This window comes from Impatiens glandulifera, chromosome 3, assembly GCF_907164915.1.
Source record: "Impatiens glandulifera chromosome 3, dImpGla2.1, whole genome shotgun sequence".
Classification (NCBI taxonomy): Eukaryota; Viridiplantae; Streptophyta; class Magnoliopsida; order Ericales; family Balsaminaceae; genus Impatiens; species Impatiens glandulifera.
Window position 1 is genome coordinate 8,814,354 of NC_061864.1, and position 27,404 is coordinate 8,841,757.

Sequence of the window (27,404 nt, forward strand, 5' to 3'; positions counted from 1 at the left end):
TATCTATAAATCTTATACTATAGATATCGTATTAATCAATAACATAATTTATAAATAATATTATTTATAGTGAATATAATTTTTCTCATCCATTGGTGATTAACAAACCCACTTAATTATATTCATTAAATTTAAACGTTATAAATTTAAAATTTTCAAATTGACCTTGCAAAAATGATAAAAAAAATTATTATATTTCATGTTTCATAATAATTAATTAAACCAAACAGTACTTTATCGTTCATATAGGCTATAGTTACATAAATAAATTATGTATTTTTATTAAATTGCTCAAACCTTTCAATTCTTTCCAAGGATGTAGCAATACATTTATCTATTAATACATACATCCTATCAATTATAATTGATGAAGAGGAGTGTCATTTAGAGAAATTAAGAGAATACAAGAATGATGTGTATCACGTTATTAGTTGAAAAAAAAATTATAAGTAAAAAGTAGAAATTTTTTTATTATTTTTACAATTAATTATATTGCGCCACGTCATATTTCTTGCTCATCCCTCTTTCAGTTTCTTTCGCACAATCCTTTCTTTTAATTGAAAAAAAAAAAGATAACGTGTATCTCTATTCTTTCTTTCTTTCATCAATGAAGCTAACTGTTTATATATTATTAATACCTTGATTCATTTCAGCCATATCACATACACAATTACATACTCAGTTAATTGGAAGAGGACAGAACTCATTAATAAGACATAAAAAGTCAAAAGTTTATCATTTCCTTGCTGATAACTTTGACTGATATGCTTATCTAATAATAAATTAAATTGAATAATATTATTATTATTATTATTATTATCCAGCATCATCTTCACCTTACGGTTTAGCTTCCACTTCCATGAATGTTTCAATTACATAAACTTCAGTAAGCTTTTCTTAATATATATATATATATATATATATGAAACCTTAATATATCATAATTTAGAAAATCATACGTCCTTAAACCAAGCTCTAATTCTACATGAAACATACAACTTAAATTTGAAAACATTATTGTAAATAACCCGATCATAAAACAGTAATGCAGATAGTTTGCAAATTTCTAATTTTTATGCTATTGGTTCGAAGATTGAGCTTTCTTTATCAAAAGCTCCAAAAAGTTTTTCTTACTACTCTTTGTTGATGGAGTGAAAAAAATCATTATTGAAGAGAACCTTCAAACACCTTCCATAAAAAATAAAAATATATATATATTTGTAATTGTGGGATAGGTTTTAATTAAATAATATGAATAATTTATCTTATCATATATTAAAAACGTTTTTAATTAATAGGAGTATATATTATAGTATGTTCTCCGATTTGTCGGTTCCTCCCTAATTATAAGTTTGAGAAAAATAAAAATACAGAGGTTCCCCACAACAGATTTATCTTTCTCTCTCACACACACACACACTCACTGTGGCTCCACATTTTTAATTTTGTGATTTCATAATTCATATGTGGGCCGTCTGTCTGTCTGCATTCATCTCCCATACTATACTGTCCTTTCTAATCAATCCAACCAAATCAATACAAATACAAAAGAATATGTTAACTGCAATTTGAACAAGAAGAAGAAGAAGATAGAGTGAAATCATGAGAGTAATCAAACCCAGAGAAATGGGTGGCCGAAGGTCCACATCAAAACTATACTCCGGTTGGTTTCTCGTGCTGATTGTCGGTGGGCTGATCATCGTCCTCGCCATACACAAGAACACTAACAACTCCCATGTTCCGGTTCCTCCCGGTTTTGTTGACGACGGCGGAAAGTATGCGGAGGCTCTTAAAGTAGCCATGAAGTTCTTCGATGTTCAAAAGTGTAATCTTTTATAAGAAATTAATTCGAATCTTGATCATGGGACCTTTATTAATTTATTTAGTATTATTGCATTTGCATTTGCATTTGCAGCAGGGAAATTGTTAAACAATGAGATATCTTGGAGGGGAGATTCGGGTCTTAAAGACGGTAGCCAAGCCAATTTAGATCTTTCAAAAGGAATGTATGACGCCGGCGACCATATGAAATTCGGATTTCCGATGGCTTTCACTGCGACAGTTCTATCATGGGCTATCCTTGAATACGGCAACGAGATGAAAACCCTGAAACAGTTAAAACCCGCTAAAGACTCTCTAAAATGGATCACCGACTATCTCATCAACGCTCATCCAACCGACAATGTGTTATATATTCAAGTGGGTGATCCAGAAACAGACCATGGATGTTGGGACAGACCAGAAAACATGACGCAAAACAGGCCTCTCATTCAAATAAACTCATCTTTTCCAGGAACAGAGGTGGCTGCAGAGACTGCTGCTGCGATGGCATCAGCCTCGTTGGTTTTTAAGGATGAGGAATCCGGGTATTCGAGGACACTTGTGAAGCATGCGAAACAACTGTTTAATTTCGCCGACGAGTACAGAGGATATTACAGTGAGAGCTTCCCGGATTTGCAGAAGTATTATAACTCGAGCGGTTATGGAGATGAGCTGCTTTGGGCGGCTAGTTGGCTTTATTATGCAACCGGAGATGAATTCTATTTGGATTACGTTTGTGGGAAAAATGGAAATGATTTTGCTGATTGGGGAATTCCGACATGGTTTAGTTGGGACGACAAGAGAGCTGCAACTCAGGCACCCCACCCTGTTTTTCCTTCTATTGTCTTAAGAAACAATTCTTACTGATTAATCTCAAGAATACTCTTACTTACATACAGGTATTGTTATCGAGGATAAGCTTTTTTGGATCGAGAGAGAACTCGAAAAGTGTCATTAACTACAGGAGAAGTGCTGAGTCGGTTATGTGCAACATCCTCCCAACCTCTCCGGCGGCCACCACTAGTAGAACTCACGGTGGGTGTTTGAGAAATGGTTCCCCTTCAGGCTCCATCATGACTTTTCAAATAATCTAATTCTTTTGGTTTACATGGTGCAGGTGGTCTTATATGGGTCTCCGAATGGAATGCGTTGCTGCATCCAATCGGTTCTTCATTTCTAGCTGTGCTTTTCAGTGATTATATGTTCACAGCCCGTGTTACTAAATTATCATGTCACGGTCACACGTTTTCTCCTCATGATCTTCGAAAATTTGCAATTTCCCAGGTATACAAGATATTGGGTTTTTAATAATTTGGTATGGCTGAATATTGATAGTTTTTGTGGTGGTGCTTGAAGGCTGATTATGTATTGGGAGAAAATCCGATGAAGATGAGTTATGTTATTGGATATGGTGATAAGTACCCTGAATATGTTCACCATAGAGGGGCGTCCATCCCTTCGGATGCGACCACTGGGTGCATGGATGGGTGGAAGTGGTTTGAGTCGACTGAGCCCAACCCGAATGTAGCTACAGGGGCCGTGGTTGGTGGTCCGTTCTTAAACGAGACGTATGAGGATGTGCGAAACAATTCAAGGCAGGGAGAGGCAAGTACTTATAATAGTGCTCTCTTGGTTGGGCTTCTATCTGGTTTGGTCATGACCACTTCCTCATTGGTTACTACTTCCTTCTAGTTTCACCTTAGTGAATCGAAATGCCATGTTTTCATTATCATCGTTTCTATGTATCATAATATAAATCTATTATGTATCTTCTGAACTATCTTGGTATTAAGAGTACTTTTACAGATATAACTACTTTACATGTACACAACATTTGTTTTATTTAAGATAAATATATTGACTAATTTTGGTTACAAAGCCTTATTTATTATTTAATCTATAAAATATTTGAATTTACAACAATTACAATTTAAGATTTTAAAAAGTTAGAATTCATATTTTTAACTGGATCCGATGATACAAACTGTATAATTAGGATTTTTTTTTTCCAGTTAAATCTCACTGTTTAAAACAGAATTGCATATCTAAAAAGTAAGAGAAATAACACTTTGGTCTTTGTTTGAGGAAGTGGTTTTTTGGATTTTGTCTGGGTTTTATCCAAAAAAACTCTTGTTTGATAAAAGGTAGGAAAAAACTGATTTTTAAAATTTAAAGACTAATTTGTCCTTTGACTTTAGAAGATATGATGTATGTGAGAGAATGATGGTTTAGAGAGAAGATAAAATTAGAGGGTAGTTTTGGTATTTAAATGATAAAATTATTTGATTTGATAATTGATAAAATGTTTGAGTTTTGAGATAAAAACTGAGTTTTATCCCAAAAACATCTTCATCAAACGAGGCCTTTGAGACGGCTTTCATTCAATTTATCTGTTCTAATGGTGATTAGCTCTACTTTGTCAACATTAGTTATATATATATATATATATACCCAATTATTATATTAAACTCAAATTTTAGGTATTTTTATTGAATAAAACTCAAACTTTATTTGAGTTATATGATTCAAACTATCAAACTTTTAATCCTGTAATACATTTTATTAAAACTATATTTTATTAGTTTATTTTATTTGATGTGATATTTTTTTTTAAAATTATATGCCATTTCACATTTTTTTTAAGATGTGATAAGATAAAAAAAGCACAAAATTTGAGTCTATATAATAATTGAGCCATATATATTATATAAAAAATATAATATATATATATATATATATATATATATATATATATATATATATATAATAAACCCTAAATATTCTTCATCTTTCCCCAATAATCTCATCCAAATTCTCCCTTACCGTCAAAAGAGCAAATATATCTACATGCTCTGTTTGATCTTTCACATTTCATACTCTTAATTAGTTATTTAATTTTCGAGTATTTCAAGTAAATTATTTCAAGTAAATTGGGTTGTCAAGGAGTTAAAATATAAATTTTGATATTCAATCGAATTCGAATATATATGTGCAAATATGTTCTCAAGCCGACTAGACTCAATTTACCCCCTAATTCTAACTTCTAACTATAATTATTCTTGAAACGCCCATTTGATACGCTTAATTAATATACCTTATTTACTTAATTATTCAATTAATTCAGTAAACTCTCCTTTATATTTAATTTTATTTATAAGTGGTAGCTTATTTGCAGGTATAAAGTATAAACAGAATCAAACTAACCCTTACAAGCTATTTGGGAAGTAGTCATGAAATTAAAAAGAAAATTGGGAAGTGAATAATGACGTCAGACAAAATAATCTAGATTGCTCCCGAACTGCTACGTGGCAGATGTCAATCTAATAAAGTAAAATGACAAGACAAGACAAGACAGGAGGATCCATCATTGACAAGCACTAATAATACAGTTTTGTTATCAGATAGATAGAATTTCCCTCCGGTGGGAAAATCATATCATACAGCAGATAGAGAGAGAGAGAGAAACAGAGAAGATGGGGGCGTCGGCATCATCTGAACAAGGTTCGCCGGAGCAGAAAGAGGCTGAGAGTTTAGCAGCATCCCTCGGAGCTCTCCCTATGCTCAAAAAAGCATTCTCCCTCCTCGCCGCCGCCGACGACCACGATCCTCAATCCAATTCCATCCCCATCGTTTCCCTTCAGGTTTCTTTCTTTCTTTCTTACTAACAATAATAGCCCAGATCTGTTGTTATTATTGCCTTCTACTTCTTCTTCTAATCGCTTACATGTTTTCGATGCTCTCTTTTTGGGTGGTTTCAGCAATTGTTCACGTTTAAGTCTCACCAAAAATCAAACTCAGGAGGAGGAGGAGGAGGATTGAAGAATTTTGACCAACTATTAACTCAACTAGGTCCTTCCATAGTTGACCATTTTTTCTTGGCTAATGCTAATGATCATGATCATGATCATGATGATAAAGGAGATGGAATTACTTATGTTCAATTTCTCCGGGGTTATGTGAAATGCTGTGGAAGGTCTTCAACTGCATCATCATTCAATAATCTATTCAGGATACTAACAGCTGCAGTTACAAGGGCAGGTCTACCACCAAAACTTGAATTTGAATCAGAGGATACTGATTATAAGATGAGTGGATCATTCACCCCTCATGACATCTTACTGTTCCTGTCTCTATGTTGGATTATGTCTTTTGATTCAAAGACACAACAACAAGAAGAAGAGGTTCCTGCTCTTCCAGATTTGGATCACTTACTTCTATCAGCTGTTGAATCTTGTTCTGAAGAGTCTAACAATGAAACTAACAGCTTTTGGAACTGTGACCTAGATTTAGATCTTCAACTCTCTGCAGGGAAAGTTCTCTTGTGGGCTCTTAAAACAACACCTAACCTTGCAGATTGTACTGCACAGTTTGTCCATGGGAGACTCCAGAAATCTGTTGAGGTATTTCTATATATATATTTTCATATCATTTCATTCTATAGTTAGTCAGTGTAGTATTAATTATGTAATCTCACTTCTTCCAGGACAAGTCGTCTGAGGTTGATCTTTCCTCAGAAGCAGATGATAGCAGCAGCAGCAGCAATCTTTTAACAAAAGGAATGGTATGGGCCATTTCACTTACTTTGACAAGCACTTTAAGACAAGAGATTCTGAAAGCATTCCTCCCGAGCAGCAATAATGCTGATGATGGAAACAACTATGACAGATTAATCTATCGGTTTGTTGCTCCTGTTCTCTTTGCCAATCAAAAAATTAAAACAATATTGCCCTAGATTGAACAATTCTTAATACTTATGGTTGTTAGGTCATCTGTTCATGGGAAAGGTATGAACAGATTCTGGTCAAACGTTGAGGGTTATAATGGTCCGACTCTGATTATTCTTGCTGCTCGATTTGAAGATGATGATGATAATGATAATGATGGTGTTACTTCAAAGAGATGTATAGTTGGTGTCCTTACTAATCAGGGCTTTGAAAACAAGGATACATATTATGGGAGTCAGGGAAGCCTATATGCAATAAGTCCAGCATTTCATGTCTTCTCATCCCATGGTAATGTTTGTAAATCAGAATCTCTCATAATTCTTCATTTGAACTACTACTGAACAAGTAAAAGTATATATGTGGGCTATGGCAGGTAAGGATAAAAACTTTGTGTATACACACTTGCATCCTACTGGAAGAGTTTATGAGCCACACCCAAAACCAGTAGGAATAGCATTTGGAGGATCTATTGGAGGGAATGAAAGGATATTTATAGATGAAGATTTTGCCAAAGTTACGTTTCGCCATCATGCTGTAGACAAAACGTATCAACACGGTCCCCTTTTTCCTGGACAGGTAAACCTAATCTCCTTCTTCTAATTCACAAATAAAATAAATAAAAGATGATACCAATTCTATATATGATGCTGCAGGGGTTTCTGGCTGTAGAAGCTGTGGTATCTGAAGTGGAAGTGTGGGGATTAGGTGGAAGCCATGCTAGAAAATTTCAAAATTCATTCAAGCAGAGGGAAGAACTTTTCACTAACCAAAGACGCAAGGTGATAAATAAAAGCATAAATAATATTATTCCATCAAAAACTAAAAGAATAATGTGTTTAACCAACAAATTTGCAGGTTGACCTAAAAACATTTGGAAATTGGGAGGACTCACCTGAGAAGATGATGATGGATATGATATCTGATCCAAACCATGTTAGGAGGGAGGAGAGATAACTAAATGAAAATGGGCATAGATTTCTCCAATTCCAGCAATGTCAATTACTTGTTAATTGTTCTGGATTATTCTGTCTACAATTTGTCATTTTGACTTGCTGAGTGTAAAGTCCTCCACTTTCTTACTAATACTATGTGTGAAGTTTCATTGCAACTTCAAAGTTTAAATGTTGCTTTCAACTAGGCTAAATATATGCATCACTTCCAAAATAATGCTGCCCTGCATCATGTGGTATAAAGAAGACCCACAGAATTCAAATAAAAACTGGTAAAAGAAACAGGATCAAAGTAGGCATAATAATAATCCCCTTGACTGGATTATTAACAATGTTTTCCTAAAAAGCAACTGTTCTGTTACTGAGATCTATCCAGTTCCAAATACTAATATTCAAAACCACAAAGGTTGTGCAGAAATAGCTAGAATTGATTGAGGAAAGTTTAGTTTACACACAATTTAAAGTCACATTATGATATGGGAACACTTTATTATAGAGAGTAAGTTCAAACTATAAGCTGTGCCCAGATCAATCCAATTGAAAACAATACCAGATAATGTAGTTACTGTTTCTTCTCTTCTGCTTTTCTGGGCTGTAAACAAAAAAAGGGAAAAAATAATAATAGTGAGTTATCAAGTTCACAAAAGCTAAGCTAAGCTAAGCTAGGATAGGATTGAATATAATAAATTTGAAAGTGAGTTATGCCCATTTATCTCAATTTAGTAACAGTAGTTGCACCTTTAAAGAAATCTATTCTATAACAAATGGTTATGTATGACCTCTTTCTTGTTTCGGCTGGAAAGAAGCAAAATCTTGAATAACATTTATTTTCTAGTCATAATTTATAAGGAAAACTCTCAGTCATCATTTGTGCATTAGAATTTTCTTGGGAATTGAGAAGACTATATATATGACTGGTTTGACATTAGATGAAATGGCAATCTATATCCCAAGCTTTATATCCAATAATTAGATGTTTAGATTAACTTATGATAAAATGACAGAGACTGTTGGGGTTCTTTCTCCAGCTATTACAAGACAGCTCCAGGGGTATGTAGGAGATTTGAATAACATAATCAAGTTTAAATGTAATGCTGAAGAACATGGGAAGAAAATCAGCACTCCACAAACTTAATAAGACAGCAAATTTCAATCTAAATTCAAGAAATGAAAAGGAGTTGGCCAATCTCGAGAAAGAAAGATAGAATCAAGTGAAATTTGTATCCTCACTCCACTCATCATTATCTGTCTTGGTGAATATCCAATTCTAGGTCTTCTCATCTTCATCCTAATTTCTTTCTTCTCAACCCTAATTTTCCCTGATAAACTGGCTAGATGTTTGGTTGGAGCAATCTTGTCAAGATTCTGGTTTCTAGAGCTGGAATTGTGAGCTTAGCTATTCTCCAAAATGCATCAATGATTCAATAAGTGCACGAAATAGGGAATATGAGATAGAATTTACCTTAGTACCAGGTGCTGGTTGATGAATCTCTTCCTCTGGGATGATAACGGGCCACTTCTCACCAGCTTCCTTGAACATTTGCTCGGTCTCAAGTAGCTGACCTTTTTCAAGGATCATGGCCCTGATAGTCTGAGCGGTGGTGGAGGTGGCATCATAAACTTCCTCGACGCCATTGACAAAAGTAACGACGATCTGTGGCGGTTGTTCGTCTGTTCGGCGCTTCACCAGAAGCTGACAAGCTGGGTTTGATTCCTTGGCCTTGCGAGCGTTACACTGCGCTAAAAACTCCATACACGCAGCTGTCCGATGATCCAAGGCATTGAACTCTATTTTCACCTTCGACAAGAATTTCAGCATTTTTCTTGCTTCTCTCTTCTTTTCTTCTTCTTCCTCCTTCCTCCTGATCTGCCCTATCTAAACTATGCTGTAAAAACCTAGGGCCGGCCATTTTGGCCCTCTATCTTTTTTTAAGGTGACAAATTGGAGTTCATAATTAAGTATCCTTAATTTCATATATTTTATTTACTAATTTAATTTTCTAAATTTATATCAGAAGCTAGAAGAGATTATTTTTATATATATATATATATATATATATATATATATATATATTAACAAATTTAATAATACTTATGTTCATTCCATCACAAATTACATCTTTATTTGTGTTTTAAGTGGTTAATGTTTATTATAAATCAAAATATAAAAGTTTTGAATTATTTCACAAACCAATTCTTAAAATATATGAGAACATTTTTCTTTAATTTTAATTTTAAATTATTAAAAATTACTAAAATAAAAAAAAAATTACACTTTCTTCAATTCAATTTTTTTACCGCAAAAACAAGACAAGAGGAGAAGGAAGAAGATTTTATAAAGCAATAGATTTATATAGAAATAAAAACACCAATTGCGGGTAGTTATGATAAATTTTTGATTGTCTTCTAATTTGTAATCTTGTTTTTTGTTTTTACGAAAGTTACTAATAAATTTATTTTGGTCTTTGGATTGTCATCCTCTAATCATAGTTAGAATTTATCTAATTATTTTTTAAATTTTTAATATATTAGTATTTTAAAAAAAAAAACATTTAGTTTATCAATAAAACCCACATTATTTTTAACCAAGCTCATCTTTTATGTACATCTTAACTATTATCTAGAGGAAGCTAGGAGAACCTCATTTTGATCTTGTATTTTCACTAATTAAAGTTTGTTTGATGAGTTTTTTTTACCAAATCCCTCATTTCATCGTAAAAATACCTTAATTTTTTTTATTAAACTCAAATTTTAAATATAAAAAACATTTTATTAATTAAACAAATTAAAAACCTAAATAACTTAAATTTTGATGAAACAATTTTTTTGGACAAAACCCTCAAATAACTTTATATCAAACAAGCTCAATGCCACTAAGAAATATTTGGCATTACATCTAAATATCTATATTCACAGCTAAACATTAGTACTCTCAACAAAAACTTCTACAGAAACAAAAACAAGTGTGACATTTCAGTGATAAATAATAAATAGAGAATTTTGAGTTTTGAAAAAGCAAACTGAACACTAAGAACTTAATAATTTAAAAGGGATCATGTCAATATGGGGTAATGCTAAAACATATGAAGAAAGAGATAGAGACAAAAATCAAAACTAAAACCAAAACCAAAACCAAAGATTGACCATTGTCAATTTATTCAACATTGCTATCTCTCAATTTTCAAGCCTCTTTGATCATAAAGAAAACAAGTTCAAGTATATAAAAGATAAACAAACACAAAAGGAAGAGTTCAATTCAAATTCAAGACAAGAAAAAAAAAAGTTTTAGAATTAAGAGCTGCTGCACTTTGCCGATGACCAATACTATACATTCTTCATAGCTTCTAAGTTCTGAATAATGTATCCTTCACACTTGCCATCTTCTCTCTGAAAATTAGAACACCACATGATGATTAATAACTAACCAACAATATGAAAGAATTTGGATTTGTAATAACAAAAATTCTACCAGTTTTGTTAAAACAGAAAGCATATAGAATCTACCTCACATTTTTTGTTAAGAGAGGACCAGAACAGTTATGCTTGAAATGATTTATATTAATAGAGTAGTCGCAAGGCCGACTTCTAATAATACAAACAAACAAACAAAAAATGTATGTACCGTGTCTTGAAAAACTGAAATATATTTAGCAAGAAAGTTAAAGATAGTAATCAAATTATCTTTAGATAATTGTGATAAAAGATAATTCAAGTGAAACTCAGTAAAACAGATTGAGCGCAAATCATAAGTAAATAGAAGTAGAGTAGTTTTATTGAAGAATTTTAATGAATACATCAGATTGCTTTTATAACCTTTCAAACCTAACTATACTTGCTTAAAGATAAGAAAACAATAAAATTTTAAAAAAAAGGAATAATTGATCTCCTTATGAATTGTAGCAATCCCTTGATTCACACTCAATCTGTTTTATTGAGTGAGTCTCACTTGAATTATCTTTATCACAATTATCTAAAGACAATTGATTATTATCTTTAACAAAAGAGAAAAAGAAAATGAATGGTGAAATATCATAAGCATTATCTTCAAGAAAAATTAAACAAAACAATTGGCTAGTTACTTGAGTGCTTACCATTAGAATGATCATTTCCTTTGGCAACATGGTGCGCCAGAGATGTAGACCGCATGATACGAGGAGATTCCTGTTTTGTGTTTCCAATAGGTAAGGAATGTCTCTTCCTGAGAAAGCTTTCCCTTTCTTGAACATCCGGGCTAGATCTTGGAGAGCTATAAGCCTTGGCACGCATCGACTCTGTCAATTGCATGTAGCTTGGAAGAGAGCTACTATCACCAGAATCAGTCTTGTCTAGAGAATGACGTAGCTTTGTGCTTTTAGGCAAATTATCCAAACTACTCCTTAAACCAGACTCAAGCTTATAGTTTGAAGGGGATCTTCTTCCAGTTGATAAGGACCTACGTTTCTGGCTCGCGCCACTCTTATCTGTTTTAGCTTTCTTAGAATTAACTGAAATTTGAGTAGATGGTGTTCCCTGGGATTCAGTGGCCGTAAAATGGCTTCTTGGAGATGCTGCTTCAGAGGATACTGGTTTTATAGCTTCAACAACAGCTTCAGAGATAGGTTCAACCCATTTAGTAATATTTATGCTTCCATTGTCCGTTTCATTTTTTACTTCATATTCAACATCATTCACCGATTCATCTTTATGCCCACCAAGTGAATGGATCATGGATAAACTGGGAAGTTCAGTCTCACAATCTGCATTTCCAACTAGATCCAATGTGGAATTTGTATTATTAGTCTCGGTCTCTTTAACTATGGCAGATGAAAGTGAATCCAGTTCTGGATCAGCTATGTCTTCAACAACAGATCTTGCTATATTGCCTTCAGAATTCAGATTCTCAAATTTGGTTTGGGCAGCAATAGGTTCGGGGTTACATTCCTTTATTGATCCAACCATGAGATCCAATTCTTCGGGCTGCAGCTGCTCAAGAGTTGAATATTTGGAAAAAGTTGATTCTTCATCATGTATCTCTGGCTTAAAAGAATCAGAGTTCGGCTCCACTTTTGATACTGAAACTAGATTAGCATTTTGCAAACATAATGACTCTCCAGACTGTGCAGAGTTAGACTTCACCTGTGAAAATAAAACCATCGGCTGACCAGAAATATCTATATTGATTGGTTCACTCTGCATTTCAGATATTCCAAATTTTGGAAGGTCCCCCGTCTGTGAAACTAGATCTGATTGTTTCAGAGAATTATCGTATGTATTTGACATATCAGGAATCTTGTTATCATTTGCAGAAGCAGAAATTGGTTCACTGACAAGGGAGTTGATGTTTTCCGGATCTGAAGATTCCAAGTGTTTAAAAACTTTAACTGTATCAGCTATCTGTTTTTGCATTTCCTCCACACCAGTTGATTTGCACTCTTCAAATATAGACTTATTTTCCCCTTGAATGGAGGAAAGCTCAATATCCTCATCTTGTTGTTTGACAGATGAATCTGGTTTCTGTGTTTGGTTTTCACGTTCTAATGATGTAATCATCATCCACCTTTCCAACCATTTCCAAGCAGAATCAGATTTAGAAGGATCACACTTAATATTGATACTTTTTGTTTTGGGCGTTGACTCCAGTATCTTAAACAAAAAATGAAAAGAAAACAGATGTCAATGAATGAGAAATTAACTAAAAGAGGCTAAGAAAAAAGATCGAGAAAAATAATATTGTTTTTATCTTTTGAAACAAACTAAGTGACCTTGTATAACTTAACCAGCCTGATAGTAACTCTCTAATAACTTCAGGAACTTTTTTAATACTTTTGGCTAACTACTTCTAACTACTAATATTTGATGAATCTAGATCATCCAATGCCATTGTATCTCCACTGTCGGATTGTCTAACCCTTGATCCTAACCCTATGTGTACCATTAGACTTTGTCGTTCATTATATATAAATCCCAAAAGGGAGAAAAGTGGTAGAGAGAAAAACAAACTTTGTCGTTACTTCATTATATATAAATCCCAAAAGGGAGAAAAGTGGTAGAGAGAAAAACAAACTTTGTCGTTACTTCATTATATATAAATTCCAAAAGAGAGAAAAAGTGGTAGAGAGCAAAACAAGCTTTGTCGTTCTTGCATAAATGAGAAGAAAACATTAATTGTACCTGGCGAGCAAATTTATTGGCTAGAAGTTTCTCAATTGAAGCATGTGTTCCATTTGGCCTGTTTCCTTTTTCCTGAAATAAGAAAGCAATAACACGACAAACAAGTTAAAGAATGAAGTAAATGCTAAGAGGCCTAGATATGAACATTCTTTAACTTTTGTTCATGTCTTGTATATCATAGACTGGGTAATTGAATTTCTAGTAATTAATATGTTATAAATGATGTGGACAAGAACTACAGAAACAATATTGTAGAGCAGAAGCTCGTTTTGGTTTCCTTCTATTCAGCATTACATCAATCAATCTAAGGAGAGAATTATTACAAAATAAAAGCAACAAATGCATCTCTGACTATAAACCTAGATGTGTTAATGTAATTTATTGGAAGTGCATTTATGTTCACTTGATTTAGAAAATATGAACAAAATAAGAAGTAAAACTTTTCAAGTTAGCAGCTAGTGGAAACTGAAAAGAAACAATAACAGGTTATTACGAGGATTGAGAAGATTACCGAAATCAATGAGCTGTCCTTATCCTTTTCGAAAGAAAGACGAGCCTGCCTTGTACGAACAAGAGCCTGCATCTTCACAATTGCTTGGACACAACGTAAAGTTCCAACTGCATGCCTCCGAACCAAATATCCTCGTACAGTAGCTTGAAGCTTGACTACATTCTTGACCTTCAGCAATTCTCTCTGAGCCTGAAAAATACCATATAGGAAACGAATTAAAACTTGTTATGTACATAAACTAACATCTTAAGTGATAACAAAAGATGATACCAAAAATGTTCGAACTGCAGCCTGGATAACAATTACAGTAGACTCATCCGGATTGATGATGGATGCAGCTGTCACATTCACTGAATCAAACTTTCCCTCAGTTTCTTTTGAGTTCACATTAGGTTTCTCATCTGCCCATGTTACAGTGGATGCTTTCTCTGTAACTGGTTTCTCATCTGCCCATGTTACAGAAGATGGTTTCTCTGTAATGGATTTCTCATCTTCTTCCCATGCTACTACTGTCGATGTCTTCTCATTACTCCATGTAACCACTGCAGATTCTTTCTCAGGGGCTGCAGCAGCTTCTGTCAAATCATTACTCAAAGATGAAGGTGATTCCGAAACTATAGCATTGGTTAATACTCGGTGTCTGGACGATCTCTTCCTAAAACTCAACCATCCTTTGTCTCTTGAACTATTCCTCTATATATAGGAACAAAAGAACAGTCAAATACAATTTTTAGGTCTTAGAAACTACTACACTAGCAGATATGAGCAGATCTTAAGCAAGAAGGAAGTAGTTCAGATCAGGCACGAATCTAAAGATCCGAGTTTTAAGATTACATTAGCAAAAGACAACAAAACATATAAATATATATATATCTGTGACTAATACCCACCTCAGAAGGTGGTGCGTCTTCGTCGGCGGCACCGTTGCCACATGGGAGGACCTTAAAGCAAGAAGATTTGGATCTGCCCATTTTGGGTTTCTGCACCAAATCGATTAGGAAGTAGCAGTTTTGATGGGAAGATGAAAGATGAAAGATTTATCAAGTAACGGTATCTGGGTAATCGAGCCTGAGAGAAACAAAAGAGCACAGTTTCTAGAAGACCTCAACTCAGTCCTGAATTCCAGCTCAGATGCGCTTTGAGCTCCATTTCTCTTTTAAATAATTCCCTTCAAACGGAGAAAGAGGATGATAATGAAATGTGAGTAAGTAAGAGAGAGAGACAAAGTAGCATATGATCAAGAAAGAATGAAATTTTCAAAGTCATATATTATTTTGTCACATTTTTTATTCAATTTTGTGAATCTTTTTTTTATTTCAAATTAAAGTTTAATAAAATAAACTTTTTTTAAAAAAGATTTAATTAAAAGGTAAAGAGTACATTTAATGTGTACAGTTGAATGGATAAAATATTCTGAGCCCTAGTTAATAATTTAATGATATATTTCTGGTGAGAATGTTCGGTCAACTTTTTGTCTTTCTTCCCTCAACTTTGTTTTGTTCAAAATTGCCCCTTGAAACTAATTATTTGAAAATGTTATATTAATATTTAAAAACAAATAAAAGCGACGTGCAGGCTTGCAGCTAACCATTTATAAAATTAGGTTAGGCAGTCTTTTCAACAAAAATATAAAGGAAATTAAAATAATCAAGGTTTTGGTAACACATCACTTATATTATTATTCACGAGTCAAATCATTTATTTATTATTTTATTTTTATAAATTTTATAACCGTAGTAAGCTCACGACAAAGAAAGATTCTACGTGACCAAAAGAATCTATATGCAATTGTTTTTTAGTCACATCAAGTTCATTACGAGAGAGCAGAGTCACATCAAGTTCATTACGAGAGAGCAGAGTCATAAAGATCGTGAAAATCGAACTTCAATTTTTAACTCAAAATGGTTTTAATGATACTTTTTTATTAGTCTCTTATACTCTAATATAACTTACTTTCAAATAGACTTACTATCCTCTTTCATTTAAAATAAAATTAACAGAACAAATTAATACAGCAATCAATAATATTATGAGAATAAATTTTCCTAAAATTTTTATATCCCAAGTCCTAACATGCAGAATTGGATTAATGATATACTTATGATTTTAAACCAAAATGCTTTACAAGTAAAATAGAGAGATAATAAAATAAGAAGAGGTAGTAACAGTTTTATTCTTTTAAATAATAGTTATTAACTTTTATATTATGTAAACTAATAGATATTTTTTTATAAATTTAAATAAAACGCATGAACTTGCAATTCATTTTCAAAATTAAAGATTTTTTTAACAATTTTAAATCATTTATAATTTTTCTGCTAAACTCTCAAAGTAAGAAGTGATTTCTTTATTTGTAAAAAATTCCTCTATATAAACCGTAATCTAATTTTTCAAAAACAAACTGTAACTTTTATATTATGTAAACTAATAGATATTTTTTTTATAAATTTAAATCAAACGCATGATTTCAATTCATTTTCAAAATTAAAGATATATTAACAATTTTAAATCATTTATAATTTTTCTGCTAAACTCTCAAAGTAAGAAGTGATTTCTTTATTTGAAAAAAATTCCTCTATATAAACTGTAATCTAATTTTTCAAAAACAAACAGTTCACCAAGAAAAATGTAATTCATATATATACATTAAATTAATCAAATATAACATTTAATAATTTACATGATCCAAAAAATGGTTAAAACCCATCTAAATCCAGAAACAAATCCTACAAATAAATACAACATTAGAATCCATAAACTGTAGTCAGTTTGAAAACAAAAATAATTTCAGAACGGTTAAAAATGTTGAAATTGGAGGAGGAGGAGGAATGGCTATTTTCTATAAAGAAAAAATATAATGCAAAAAAAGAAAAAAAAACCAGAAAAGGAATAATAATGGTTTGAAATAGTCTGAGAATAATTACTAGCATTATTTTGGGTGTGTCCATGGGCATGCATTGCATGTAAATACCAAGTTATCGAACAAGTATCAGAGGCTATAGCTAAAGATGCATAGTATAATATAGTACCCGTTTCTTTAAAATCTAACAAAATAAACTGCACCTAAAAAGGTAATAGCCCCGCCCCAACAATGTCTGTCTAGGAAGTTTCTTACAGTTAATTCTTGCCTTTTTGTTGACCACATAATATAATTCCCAGGAAAAGCACACACGATACAAGGAAGACGACAAAGCCAGCCCACATTGATTTCCCTTCCCTATAAAAATGAACAAAATTAATGTCTCATTCTTCTTATAAATAAAAAAATAACAGTAATACAATTTTCATTTACCTGTGCTCGAAAAGCTAGCTACTTGATGGTGATGTAGCGATTAGTTCCATGTTTAGCCCAATGCTCCTTAAGATCAACAGGGTTTGACAAATCATAACCTTCAGAAGCAAGGCGACTGATTAGCTTGCTGAAAACACTCCCACTCATCTTCCTTCCACCAACACGAGCATGGCGTTTATTGGGCACAATAGGAAGTGGATAAGAAGATATGGTTGTTGTACAGCACGAAGATTGCCAACCGCCACTTCCCCACTTATAGCACGGCCTTATACCTCCAGTACAAGAACAAACAGGCACTGGCATAGCTGAATCATCAAATGAAATCTGGTTCAACCCTAGATCCTGAGCTTTCCAATCATTTTTAGATTTCGAAGATGATGTAGTAGTAGAAGAAGAAGAAGAAGAAACCCTTCTTCTCTGTCCCTCCTGTTCCTGATCCTTCCTCACTCTTCTAGATGGTTTCGAGATTTTCTTATTAGCTGTCTTGTTATTGGTATTCTCCTTAGTTCTCTTATTCCTATTGGATTTCTTGGGTGATGGGAATTCATCACCTGATTGGGAGGACTCATCATTTACAATCTGCTGAGAATGATGGTGATGATGGTGTTGTTGTACATACTGGGTAAGATTAAGACGGCCACTATTCATCCCATTCCCTCGATACTGAAGAGCTATGATGGCGTTGTCGCGTTCCAGAATCGCGTTGTTTCGCTCGGCTATCACTGAATCCCTTTGTAGGATGGCCATGTCTCGCTCCGTTAGGGCTTGCTTCTTCTCCGAAATGGCTAGGTTTTTTTCTTGAATAGCTGCATCTCTTTCAGCCATAACTGCCATTATCTGCTTCATAGATGGCTGCTGTTGCATCATCCACTGAAATCTCGTAAAAGAAAAAGGAACTGAATATCGAATCATTCTTTCTCTTATAGTAAAAATTAATTGCATATTCTTTTACCTGACTATGGGGTGGTTTGTGTCTTCCATTTTCTCGGTTCCCACTATCGTCCATACTTTCTACTACTGGTGCTAACTTCAATAACTAATTGGTACAGTTCTACAAATAAGAAACAACCAAAAGGAAACAAACAGTCAATTAAATTGTTTCACCAAAATTCATCTTATGTGCAGAAGAAAGACAAACTGATCACCATACCACTTCACAAACAGAAATTTCTAAAAAAATAATATAATTTACATTTTACAAAAAAAATATAGTACATCAAAAATCAGACAAGAACATAAAAATAATAAATAACTGAAAAGAAAAACTTATTAAAACCATAGTAAAATCAAAGATCGCGTAGAGCGTATAAATGATGCAACCAAATACAGCATAGAAATTAAAAAACTGTGAAGAAAAGAAGAAATTCAAACAGTATTAAAATTCACCATTGGTTAAAACTACTATGTATACAATTTTTCCATAGATGTTAAATCAGTGGAATTATGGTACGTAGTGTTTTAACACAATGGAGAATATTAATAAAATTGAATTACCAGAAGGAATGAAAGAATAGTCACAAACAGCCCTTGGCCTTATGTTCCGTGACAAACAAGATAGAATCTGCCTAGTCATCGCAAACGCCAAAACCAGTTGAGAAAAACACCCGATAAGTTACCAAAGACATCAATATCTCACAATTGACTAGCAGGAAAAGTGTGGAGCAAATCGTGATACCAGGTGTCATAGTGAGAAGGTAGTCAATTTTATTTCAACCTCCACAAAACAGAATTATGGAGAAATGGATAAACTTTCAATGACCAATTTATTGCTGTCTCGCAAAAGAAATCCATGCACTTTTGTATGACCAAGTATATAACAACATCAGACTTTTGTTGGATTCAACACTAATATATCATTAAATACACTAAAATGTTTTCTGAAAAGAGAAAATTTCATTCATCCACCATCAATGCGAAAGTAGCATTAACCGTGGGAAAACCAAACCAATTAATACAAGGCAGGTCATGTGTTGGCAAGAGTGAATCAAGAAACAATAACACCACAACATGATCATCAATTAGTAAAACTCAAACAAATAATCTCCTCAAAATTCTAGATCAAGGTTCTCAAAAAATGTGAGATCTACATGAAGTTGAATTTTCTTGACGTGTGCATCACGCAAATGAGCGTGCACCGTCATAATTAATGCAACAATACAAGAAAGGTTATTAACCACCTGTACTGAACAGTAGGTTGATAATATAAACTAAAGCACATGAAGATAAATAAACCAAATAGGAAAAATGAAATCCAGTTTAAATACAAACTCACTTAAGTACTGCAATACATGCAAGTAATGTATATATGTGACTTGAACCATTTAAGGAAAGAGTCAGATGGAACAAAACTCGATAAAGAATCCATCTTGGAAACATATATAGGTGATAAACAATCAGATGTTAAAGATGATGAAAGATAAAAGACATCAAATGGACTACTACTACTACTACTAGCAAAGTATAATCAGAATCAAACCAACTGCCAATCTTATATGAACTAGTTCTATAAGCATCACAGAATGTTACATGGTCTTGATTTGAATACCTATTATTGACTCCTATCAGAATGTTCAGCAACACTGGCCTAAGATCCTCAAACCCAGCTACAAACAAGCATTCAAAAACCATAAACCAGATTAATCAAAGAATTTAAGCACAAAGAAATGGGATTTCTTAGTAGATCGACAGTAAACAGAAAAATATTATCAAGGTCGAAACTTTTTTATACCAAAGATCATCTACACTTCAATTTCAAGCTAAAGCCCTAAACGAGTCCAAATCAAGCAAGCAAAAGTAGACATAAACAGCAAAACCTGGAGACGTAAACAGATGGGTATACAATTCATCAAACAAAATCGAAATCAGCTATCGGCATAACGATCGGATGAGTTCGTATCGTATCAACATTAAAGAAATGTGAAGAAAGCAAAAGCTTACAGCTTTAACAAAGGGGGATTAAGGTGAATCTTTTGCGAACAAGAACAAGAACGAACAAGGAGGAGTAAGAAGTAGCGAAATCGAGTATGGAGAAGCTGGAATCTAGAAAAGAGTGAAAGAATGGTGTAAAGAAAGAGAAGTACTCACTTCTGTGCTCAAATTTAATTGAACGCTGGCCAACCAACGAGATCTTCTCTGTCTGTCTCTGTATCTGTCTTCCTACATCCTTTTCACCTCCGTTTCTTCCGGATTTAACCAAAACAAAAATGTCAGCCGTCGGCTACTCTGACTCAACCGATGGATGACGAGATAAATAGAGAAGAGAGAGAGAGAGAAGAGATTGAACCCGAAAAAATAGAATTCAACTTTGTTTCTATTTCTGGTGTAGATCATTCTTTTTTTTTTCTTTTTTCTTTCTTATGAATAATATTATTTATTTATTTATTTTACTTTCTTTAAAAATTGACAAACCTTTTTGAAAGAAATAATAATTTATTCATTTACAAATATCTATTTTTTTTTATTATTTTTTTTTAGTAATGTAAGAATATTAACAAATTTATAAAAAAACTATATCAATCATTTATACAAAACTCAATATAATACATTATATCAAGTCTATCAGAAATATTTACTCTATATACCTACAAAGAAGATAATTATTAAATACTCAACTAATTAATTAAAGATACACAAGATCAATTGGTTAAAGAATTGAAAAGATAAATGAAACGATAAACTATACATATTAGGGTTAAAATGTTTTATATACTAACGTTGTTGTTAATCCGGATGAAGATGTTTATTCTATGAGAGAAATTCTTGACAAAAATAGTATTTTTAAAATCAACTATAAATAATCTCTTCAAATATTTATTCATTTCAATAATTTGTATTTATGATGTTATGTAATCTTCTAAGATTAAAACTATTTTAATATGAAATATATTTAAATCACAATTTATTTTGTCTCAAACATTAGTGTTTGAAAAAATAAATTGACTTTTTATTTTATTAATTTTTAGACATTTAATAATGGGGATATGATTATATGAATTCATTGCATTTATATAGTAGTTGGATTTTTTTATTAATAGATATTGAGTTACTTACCATAACTAAATAATGTTTTTTTTTTGCTCTAATATAATGTTATCTATTTTTTTTCATTCTTCTTTACAAATGAGATAAAATTCTTGAGATTGCAATTCTAAACCAAAAAAAAATATGCCAAACTAATTAGACTATTTCATTAATAATACAAAATAAAACTATCATGTCTAAACAACACAAAGTAACAACTATAATATAATATATATATATATATATATATATATATATAAATTATTTTCTTTTTAAGTAGAAACAACATGAAGAAGAAGAATAGCAGAATACTTTGAATAAAACTTACATTAATTTGAGATAACTAGCATGCATGATGATGTATATATATATATAATCCAACTTTTATTTATTGTGTATAAGAAATTACAATTTAGTCCCCTTGAGATTCTGGGGCATCACTAGCCAGGATTGGTGGCGCGGGTGGAGCTTCAAGACGAATGTAATCATACATGAGATTCTGCCAAGGGCTCTGTCCCCTTGTTTGTGTCAAAAACAATTTATTCTCCCCATCCACAAGTAAAGAGCCTTGCACCTCTATGTTGAACAGCCAGTAGATCCCGTGAATCCCATGTCTCGCTACTGAATTGTCTCTTCCTATTAGACCACTCGAGAATAGAGGCCTCTTTGTATTTGGATCGTTGAACCGAACCTACAGAAACAATAATTGACAGAGTTTACAAGTCAAATTCATGTCATTTATTCCTATTAAACCCACTAGTAAAAAACAGATCATGATGATCTCCTCTCCTCTCCTCTCCTCTCGAGTTTAATTACCTGTAACTCGGCTAGAGTCGCAGAGGCGATTGCTACACGTAATTTATAGGTTCCACTCTCATCCACTTTATCCAGATTGAAATTGATTTGCCAAGTTGTACCTTGATATGTTCCATCACTTTTCCTTCTGCAAGTGCATCAAAAGGTATTGGGCACAATAATACATAACTTATAAGGGCTTGTTTGTGTAAAAATGATTAAAATACCCTTCATATTTTATATTTTTAAAAACATCATCAATCAAACAAGTCCATGTAAACAAGCATTTACTACCTTGTGACCTGAGCAAAGAACCAATCTTTACTATAATCACTGGCACCAACTGTGTAGACTACATCTCTGTCGGGATATAACTCTGCATATCTTTCCCATAACCCATACTGCCTAAACCTGCCCCACATCAATATTAGTAATTAGTTCTTTGAATCTTCAGCATTTACCACCTTAATGGTTCAACCGAAATGGGAAGATGGGAGGATCTCATTCTAACCTGTCAGGATGATCAATAAACAGTCTGTTGACATATTTTGGATCAGGATCAGGTACATAGAATTCAGCAGCTTTACGATCAGGAATACCAATTTCCCACAATGTAGGTCCATCTCTTGGGGGCTCGTAAACCAGATCCCCCAAATCAGTACAACCACCTTTAATTTTTATCCCATGCAATTGAAAAACAATAGAAATTTAGAAAGATTTTAGGCAGAAAAGGAGAAAAAAAAACTAAAAAAAGGACAGGAGTACCTGGAGTTATGGTAATGACATCTTCATTCCTATAATCTCCAATAAATCCAGGGACCCATGCATATATATTATAATCGCCAGGACGTATATTGTCAATGGAGAAATAGCCATCTTCATCTGTTCGTGTCCAGAATTGGTAACCCTGAAGATATTAGTAGCTTATTTTTCAGCATACCACAGAAGAAACATTATATAGAAGCGGGCATAGAGGGACAAAAACATTCTCTGATTAAGAAAGAATCACCTTGCATTCCCTTTGCCATGAACCAACATCTCCAGGAGGTGCTAATCCCACATAAGCACCGTTTGCTGCCATGTTATCATCGGCAACATATCTGTAGTACAATAAAAAGACAATTTTGATTATTCTAAAATTTTACTGTAGCTTTAATGAAACTTTTCCTAAAAAAAGAAAACTAAAAACAAGGCAAGCAATTAAAACGAGACCTTACCTTTCATTTACGAGAAATCTACCGGTAACATTACCCCTCTGATCTGAAAATGGGAAATCATCTGATGCTGGAAAGTTGTAAGGCCAGCATTCAATTTCAACTGCCAACTGATAATGAACAGAAAATAGTTTCAATATAATCCTCCTGCCTTAGTAAGTAGTCAGAATGGAATATCTTAATGCAGACCTGATTTTTAGCATCTTCCCAAAGTGGGGTAAGTGGGTCTTCCCTATCCATTGCATTGTTAAGGTAGATAAACACAGGACCAAAAACCTTTTTCCATGGTTCACCCTGACCGAATTTTGGTACCAGGTCATCCCCTGCGTAATGAGAACTCAGAAATATCTGATGATCACCCATCAAATTTATTTACACATGGTTAAAAACCTCTTCAAAATGCAGAAACATTATGCCTTAATTCTTACATTAATAGAGTGGACTTACAGCAAGACAAGTGGGACCAACATGGGAGGAAAGATCTTGCTTGAGAGGACCGCCTGATCGAAATTCATTACTAGGTGTGATCTGCCAGAAACCAACAGGAGGATCCATGGATATCCATCCATGAACTCGAAGATCTTGGTTTTCACAGGAATACTGGTACTTATCATCTACCTATAAGCAAATCAGCACAAAATCAACACAAGAAAAATTAAAATGAGGAAGAATTGGCCAATGAAGTGTAGCCCGAGTAGTTAGAGTCTTTTCTTCCTAAGCAGAAGATCGTTGTTTCCACCTCTACTTGGCGGTTGGCGCGTTTATAAAAAATGAAGAAGAATTGCCGTCATGCCATTTAGCTTTTTTTATTACAAGTGTTAAAATCATGACTTTGTTTTCCTTATTTGTTGTAAAACCAAGTAATGTCCATTGATTAGTCTCAAAAAATAATTTGATGGTCTATCATTTTGCTAGTTACAAGACCTTTTGTTATACCTCTCCTTTAAGTTCTGGCTCGACAGGATTTGTAAGTAGGACTGCTTCAGGGTAGGCCAGGGGCTGGCCTCTTCCTGGTAAACGGTCATCTGGCAAAGGCATGAATCTCCGCCTATTGTCTGATACAGCCATGTAGTGAAACCTAGCCAGTTCAAAACCCATGAATCTCAGCTTCTTGCTTAGACATTTTCCAATGTAAGCATATTTACCTAAATAGAATATCTAGAAATAAAATTGAAAAGAACTTTTAAGTATCTTATATCATCTCTTGTGATTTTTTAATAACTGTAGTCATGCATATCCAGTCATTTTATTTTTTATTTGAATCAAGTAAAAGGATTTGCACAGTTAAGCAACCATGTCAGCAACAAAAGCCAAAGGATGAAAATTGCATTTTTACTTGTCTTTCCGTAGCTTGAAAGCTATCCTGGTCTCACCGAGGCTGAAAGCTGGCCATTCTGGTAAGTTTAGGTGTTCATAAATAGCATACGAGTAAAAGCCAGACGAACCACGCAGCACTATAAACCTGCATAAATCATATCATATCAATACATCAATTTAGTAAAGAGAAACCAAAAGTGTTCACGAAATTGAACCTTTTGTCTATGTTAATTGGACAGAGCTTCCCTTGGAAGGAAGGAGCCCATGGTCTCGAGAATGACACCTCTACCTGTTCTTCTGTTTCCACTATTACCTTAAAACTTGTTGCCTTAATCCTTCAAAGAAATAAAATATACGTATCAATTTGTAAGGGCGACAAACACAGTACTATACATATATATTTTTAAAACTCTTTTAGGGAGACATACACTTCAAATACTCCTGCTTTCCCACCATCTGGTGTATTATAGACAACATCCCAGTATCTGCATTTTCCCATGACAACAACAATAACTATGTAATCGTATTGAGCAAATATCCTAGAGATAGATCGTGCATAAAACATAAAACATAATATTTTTAACGCATTAACACCATATTGGTTCGACAAGGGATAAAATGTACATAGTGAAGGAAAGATGAGTTGAATCCACATACCCTCTGTTACTTTCATCATTAAGAACCTCCAGCAAGTTGTCCAGGCCATTGTACCTTATGCCGGTAACTATGCCATCAGGATTTGAAAGAGTGATTTGAACTATGCCATTATCGATCACCACCTATGTGAGAGGTCAAAAAGTACATGAAATTCATGTCAAAAAGAACATAACTGAAATATATATAAAAAAGTTCAGGCTACATATGCATGATACCACAGTGAAATAGTTTTGCAAGTCCAAAATTTATAAGATAACTTTCTATGATTAATGAGATTGAACTGAATACTTACATGGCGATCCTGAATCAATAATTGAACACCCAGAGGCGACATTCTTCCTGCGATCCCTTCTGCACAGTTGCAAGAAATATGGTATTACGTTTGTTAAATTGATCTTAAGCAATGCTACTACACATTTATACTACATAAGTTACAGATAAATAGAAAGAAAGAGAGAGACTAAGTGTTGCTTGCCTTGTAATAGGGGATAAATCATAAAAAGGAATGTTATTTTTGACTTATCCCCTCTTAACTTATTTGCCAATACTGTTAGGTGGAAATCAAAATATGACTTGCATGAGTTGTTAAGTGAAGAAAATACTCAAGAAACTGTTTTATAATCTTCTTTTGAGATTACATCAAACCTGAAGAATCTCACATTCAACTAAATGGAGTTAAAGTTTGTAATATTCTAATCATATGGAATACTAAATGCTTATTCGATCGAGAGAATCGGTAAACAAAAAAAAATCAGGAAAAAGAAAGAAACGTATGCTTTTGAAATTCTGAATTTGTGATGAAAACAAAAGGAGCAGATCAGACAGACATGGATAATTATACCTTTCTTAGAGTTGGATGATGATCCACAGATGAAGATCTTTCGTATTAGGTTTTTCAACTTTGAAGTTACCATATCCTAATTTATCCTTTCGCGTTACCGCCGCGCTTCCTGATGCTGACACGACTAATAACTAACTAGCGTATCTCTATGAACTACTACTCCCGCTATGAGGAGAAGGCAAGAAAACATAATTCAGGGAGTCTGATCGGAAGAGAGATAAGCCTGGGATGGGGTGAGACATGAGAGGTGGATTAGCGCCCTAGGTCTCCGAAGATATAGGCGTTTGTTACGCTGTTGTTTCAGGCAATAGTATTCACGGTCATTGAACTGAAATGCGGGTGTTTCCTCAAGAAAACGCTCCTGGAATTCAGAATTCGGAGTAGAATGATGTCTCGTAGTCATAGATTGATGCATAGGTGCATGAAATGAACTAATAATTTTGGTGGAAATTTATGAAAATGTGAATGTCTTGATTTTACAAGCATCCAATAACCTACATATAAACTATAGATGAATCTTTGTAAGATCTGTGAATTTTCGTTTGCTGAGTGAGCAGGAGGCATCGCCATTGATGAGATGAAGTTCCCCCTCATTGTAGACTCCCTTTCCTTCATGCACCAAGAGCTTCATCTTAGCTGAAAAAATAAGAAAAAGTATGTTCTTTATTTATTTTATTTGTAAATAGTTATTAAAAACAAAATTTAACTAATAAATAATAAATAAAAAACCTATAAATTCAATACAAACATATCATGAATTATATTAAATTTATTAACAATTTACAAAATTAAAATTTCTAATATCCAATTATCATCAATGAAACTCGTTTGAGTTTTTAAACAAAGAAGAGTAGATGACTAAACTAGAGTAAGCACAATGAACCAATGAAACAATGTGTTACGACTTGTTTAATAAGGTGTGTTTATGGGTTCTTGATTTCAAGAATCAAGTTCTTAATCTCTAGACCGGTGTAAATTTTATAATTAAATGGCAGCGAAATGTTTTTAATAAAAAAATTGGAATGAGGGGATAGAAGAATCAAGGGTGAGAAGAGAAATATTGTTGGTTTATACTTTATACCAAACAGTCCATAATAAATATAATAGACAAA

At 33.3% G+C, this 27,404-nt stretch overlaps 6 protein-coding genes across 8 annotated transcripts; 2 read left to right on the forward strand and 4 right to left on the reverse strand.

The window, feature by feature from the left end:
* The first annotated feature begins 1,499 nt into the window (after nucleotides 1–1,499).
* LOC124931323 (endoglucanase 2-like) lies at nucleotides 1,500–3,636 on the forward strand. Its single transcript, XM_047471762.1, has 5 exons — nucleotides 1,500–1,825; nucleotides 1,916–2,637; nucleotides 2,721–2,856; nucleotides 2,939–3,105; nucleotides 3,178–3,636. The coding sequence occupies exons 1-5, from the start codon at nucleotides 1,603–1,605 to the stop codon at nucleotides 3,511–3,513; spliced, it is 1,584 nt and encodes a 527-aa protein (XP_047327718.1). The 5' UTR covers nucleotides 1,500–1,602; the 3' UTR covers nucleotides 3,514–3,636.
* A 1,590-nt stretch (nucleotides 3,637–5,226) lies between these two features.
* LOC124929379 lies at nucleotides 5,227–7,625 on the forward strand. Its single transcript, XM_047469727.1, has 7 exons — nucleotides 5,227–5,462; nucleotides 5,580–6,221; nucleotides 6,305–6,498; nucleotides 6,586–6,833; nucleotides 6,919–7,121; nucleotides 7,199–7,324; nucleotides 7,401–7,625. Exons 1-7 carry the CDS (start codon nucleotides 5,295–5,297, stop codon nucleotides 7,497–7,499), a joined length of 1,680 nt encoding a protein of 559 aa, XP_047325683.1. The 5' UTR covers nucleotides 5,227–5,294; the 3' UTR covers nucleotides 7,500–7,625.
* A 163-nt stretch (nucleotides 7,626–7,788) lies between these two features.
* LOC124929380 lies at nucleotides 7,789–9,378 on the reverse strand. Its single transcript, XM_047469728.1, has 2 exons — nucleotides 8,958–9,378; nucleotides 7,789–8,087 (listed from the first exon to the last, which is right to left on the reverse strand). Exons 1-2 carry the CDS (start codon nucleotides 9,312–9,314, stop codon nucleotides 8,058–8,060), a joined length of 387 nt encoding a protein of 128 aa, XP_047325684.1. The 5' UTR covers nucleotides 9,315–9,378; the 3' UTR covers nucleotides 7,789–8,057.
* Nucleotides 9,379–10,616: 1,238 nt separating this feature from the next.
* On the reverse strand, nucleotides 10,617–15,368 carry LOC124929508 (protein IQ-DOMAIN 32-like). The gene is made up of 6 exons (XM_047469888.1): nucleotides 15,047–15,368; nucleotides 14,427–14,849; nucleotides 14,157–14,345; nucleotides 13,646–13,717; nucleotides 11,587–13,117; nucleotides 10,617–10,882 (listed from the first exon to the last, which is right to left on the reverse strand). Exons 1-6 carry the CDS (start codon nucleotides 15,125–15,127, stop codon nucleotides 10,863–10,865), a joined length of 2,316 nt encoding a protein of 771 aa, XP_047325844.1. The 5' UTR covers nucleotides 15,128–15,368; the 3' UTR covers nucleotides 10,617–10,862.
* A 1,686-nt stretch (nucleotides 15,369–17,054) lies between these two features.
* LOC124932459 (protein BASIC PENTACYSTEINE6-like) lies at nucleotides 17,055–20,741 on the reverse strand. Of its 3 annotated transcripts, XM_047473090.1 has the most exons (5): nucleotides 20,533–20,741; nucleotides 19,994–20,051; nucleotides 18,401–18,499; nucleotides 17,449–18,318; nucleotides 17,055–17,373 (listed from the first exon to the last, which is right to left on the reverse strand). In XM_047473090.1, exons 3-4 carry the CDS (start codon nucleotides 18,452–18,454, stop codon nucleotides 17,467–17,469), a joined length of 906 nt encoding a protein of 301 aa, XP_047329046.1. In that variant the 5' UTR covers nucleotides 18,455–18,499; nucleotides 19,994–20,051; nucleotides 20,533–20,741; the 3' UTR covers nucleotides 17,055–17,373; nucleotides 17,449–17,466. The 3 variants fall into 3 exon arrangements, with proteins under 3 accessions (XP_047329046.1, XP_047329044.1, XP_047329045.1); XM_047473088.1 differs by lacking the exon at nucleotides 19,994–20,051; XM_047473089.1 differs by lacking the exons at nucleotides 19,994–20,051; nucleotides 20,533–20,741 and adding an exon at nucleotides 18,943–19,028.
* A 1,012-nt stretch (nucleotides 20,742–21,753) lies between these two features.
* On the reverse strand, nucleotides 21,754–26,877 carry LOC124931910 (rhamnogalacturonate lyase-like). The gene is made up of 16 exons (XM_047472492.1): nucleotides 26,293–26,877; nucleotides 25,744–25,802; nucleotides 25,452–25,573; nucleotides 25,223–25,279; nucleotides 25,010–25,129; nucleotides 24,814–24,939; nucleotides 24,414–24,555; nucleotides 23,925–24,095; nucleotides 23,667–23,825; nucleotides 23,481–23,587; nucleotides 23,273–23,363; nucleotides 23,029–23,170; nucleotides 22,775–22,931; nucleotides 22,558–22,674; nucleotides 22,285–22,411; nucleotides 21,754–22,159 (listed from the first exon to the last, which is right to left on the reverse strand). Exons 1-16 carry the CDS (start codon nucleotides 26,363–26,365, stop codon nucleotides 21,881–21,883), a joined length of 2,049 nt encoding a protein of 682 aa, XP_047328448.1. The 5' UTR covers nucleotides 26,366–26,877; the 3' UTR covers nucleotides 21,754–21,880.
* Between the last annotated feature and the right edge of the window lie 527 nt (nucleotides 26,878–27,404).

Coding starts and splice junctions, on each gene's coding strand:
- LOC124929508 (XM_047469888.1), bottom strand. CDS start 15,127: ATGGGCAGATCCAAATCTTCTTGCTTTAAGGTCCTCCCATGTGGCAAC. Junction 14,850..15,046: donor AAGACGCACCACCTTCTGAG/GTGGGTATTAGT, acceptor TCCTATATATAG/AGGAATAGTTCAAGAGACAA. Junction 14,346..14,426: donor CTGCAGTTCGAACATTTTTG/GTATCATCTTTT, acceptor GGTATTTTTCAG/GCTCAGAGAGAATTGCTGAA.
- LOC124932459 (XM_047473088.1), bottom strand. CDS start 18,454: ATGGACGATAGTGGGAACCGAGAAAATGGAAGACACAAACCACCCCAT. Junction 18,319..18,400: donor ACAAACCACCCCATAGTCAG/GTAAAAGAATAT, acceptor ACGAGATTTCAG/TGGATGATGCAACAGCAGCC.
- LOC124931323 (XM_047471762.1), top strand. CDS start 1,603: ATGAGAGTAATCAAACCCAGAGAAATGGGTGGCCGAAGGTCCACATCA. Junction 1,826..1,915: donor GTTCTTCGATGTTCAAAAGT/GTAATCTTTTAT, acceptor TTGCATTTGCAG/CAGGGAAATTGTTAAACAAT. Junction 2,857..2,938: donor CACCACTAGTAGAACTCACG/GTGGGTGTTTGA, acceptor TACATGGTGCAG/GTGGTCTTATATGGGTCTCC.
- LOC124929380 (XM_047469728.1), bottom strand. CDS start 9,314: ATGCTGAAATTCTTGTCGAAGGTGAAAATAGAGTTCAATGCCTTGGAT. Junction 8,088..8,957: donor AACCAGCACCTGGTACTAAG/GTAAATTCTATC, acceptor TTTTGTTTACAG/CCCAGAAAAGCAGAAGAGAA.
- LOC124931910 (XM_047472492.1), bottom strand. CDS start 26,365: ATGGTAACTTCAAAGTTGAAAAACCTAATACGAAAGATCTTCATCTGT. Junction 24,940..25,009: donor CCAATTAACATAGACAAAAG/GTTCAATTTCGT, acceptor TGATTTATGCAG/GTTTATAGTGCTGCGTGGTT. Junction 23,364..23,480: donor AGATTTCTCGTAAATGAAAG/GTAAGGTCTCGT, acceptor ATTGTACTACAG/ATATGTTGCCGATGATAACA.
- LOC124929379 (XM_047469727.1), top strand. CDS start 5,295: ATGGGGGCGTCGGCATCATCTGAACAAGGTTCGCCGGAGCAGAAAGAG. Junction 5,463..5,579: donor TCCCCATCGTTTCCCTTCAG/GTTTCTTTCTTT, acceptor GGGTGGTTTCAG/CAATTGTTCACGTTTAAGTC. Junction 6,834..6,918: donor TCATGTCTTCTCATCCCATG/GTAATGTTTGTA, acceptor GGGCTATGGCAG/GTAAGGATAAAAACTTTGTG.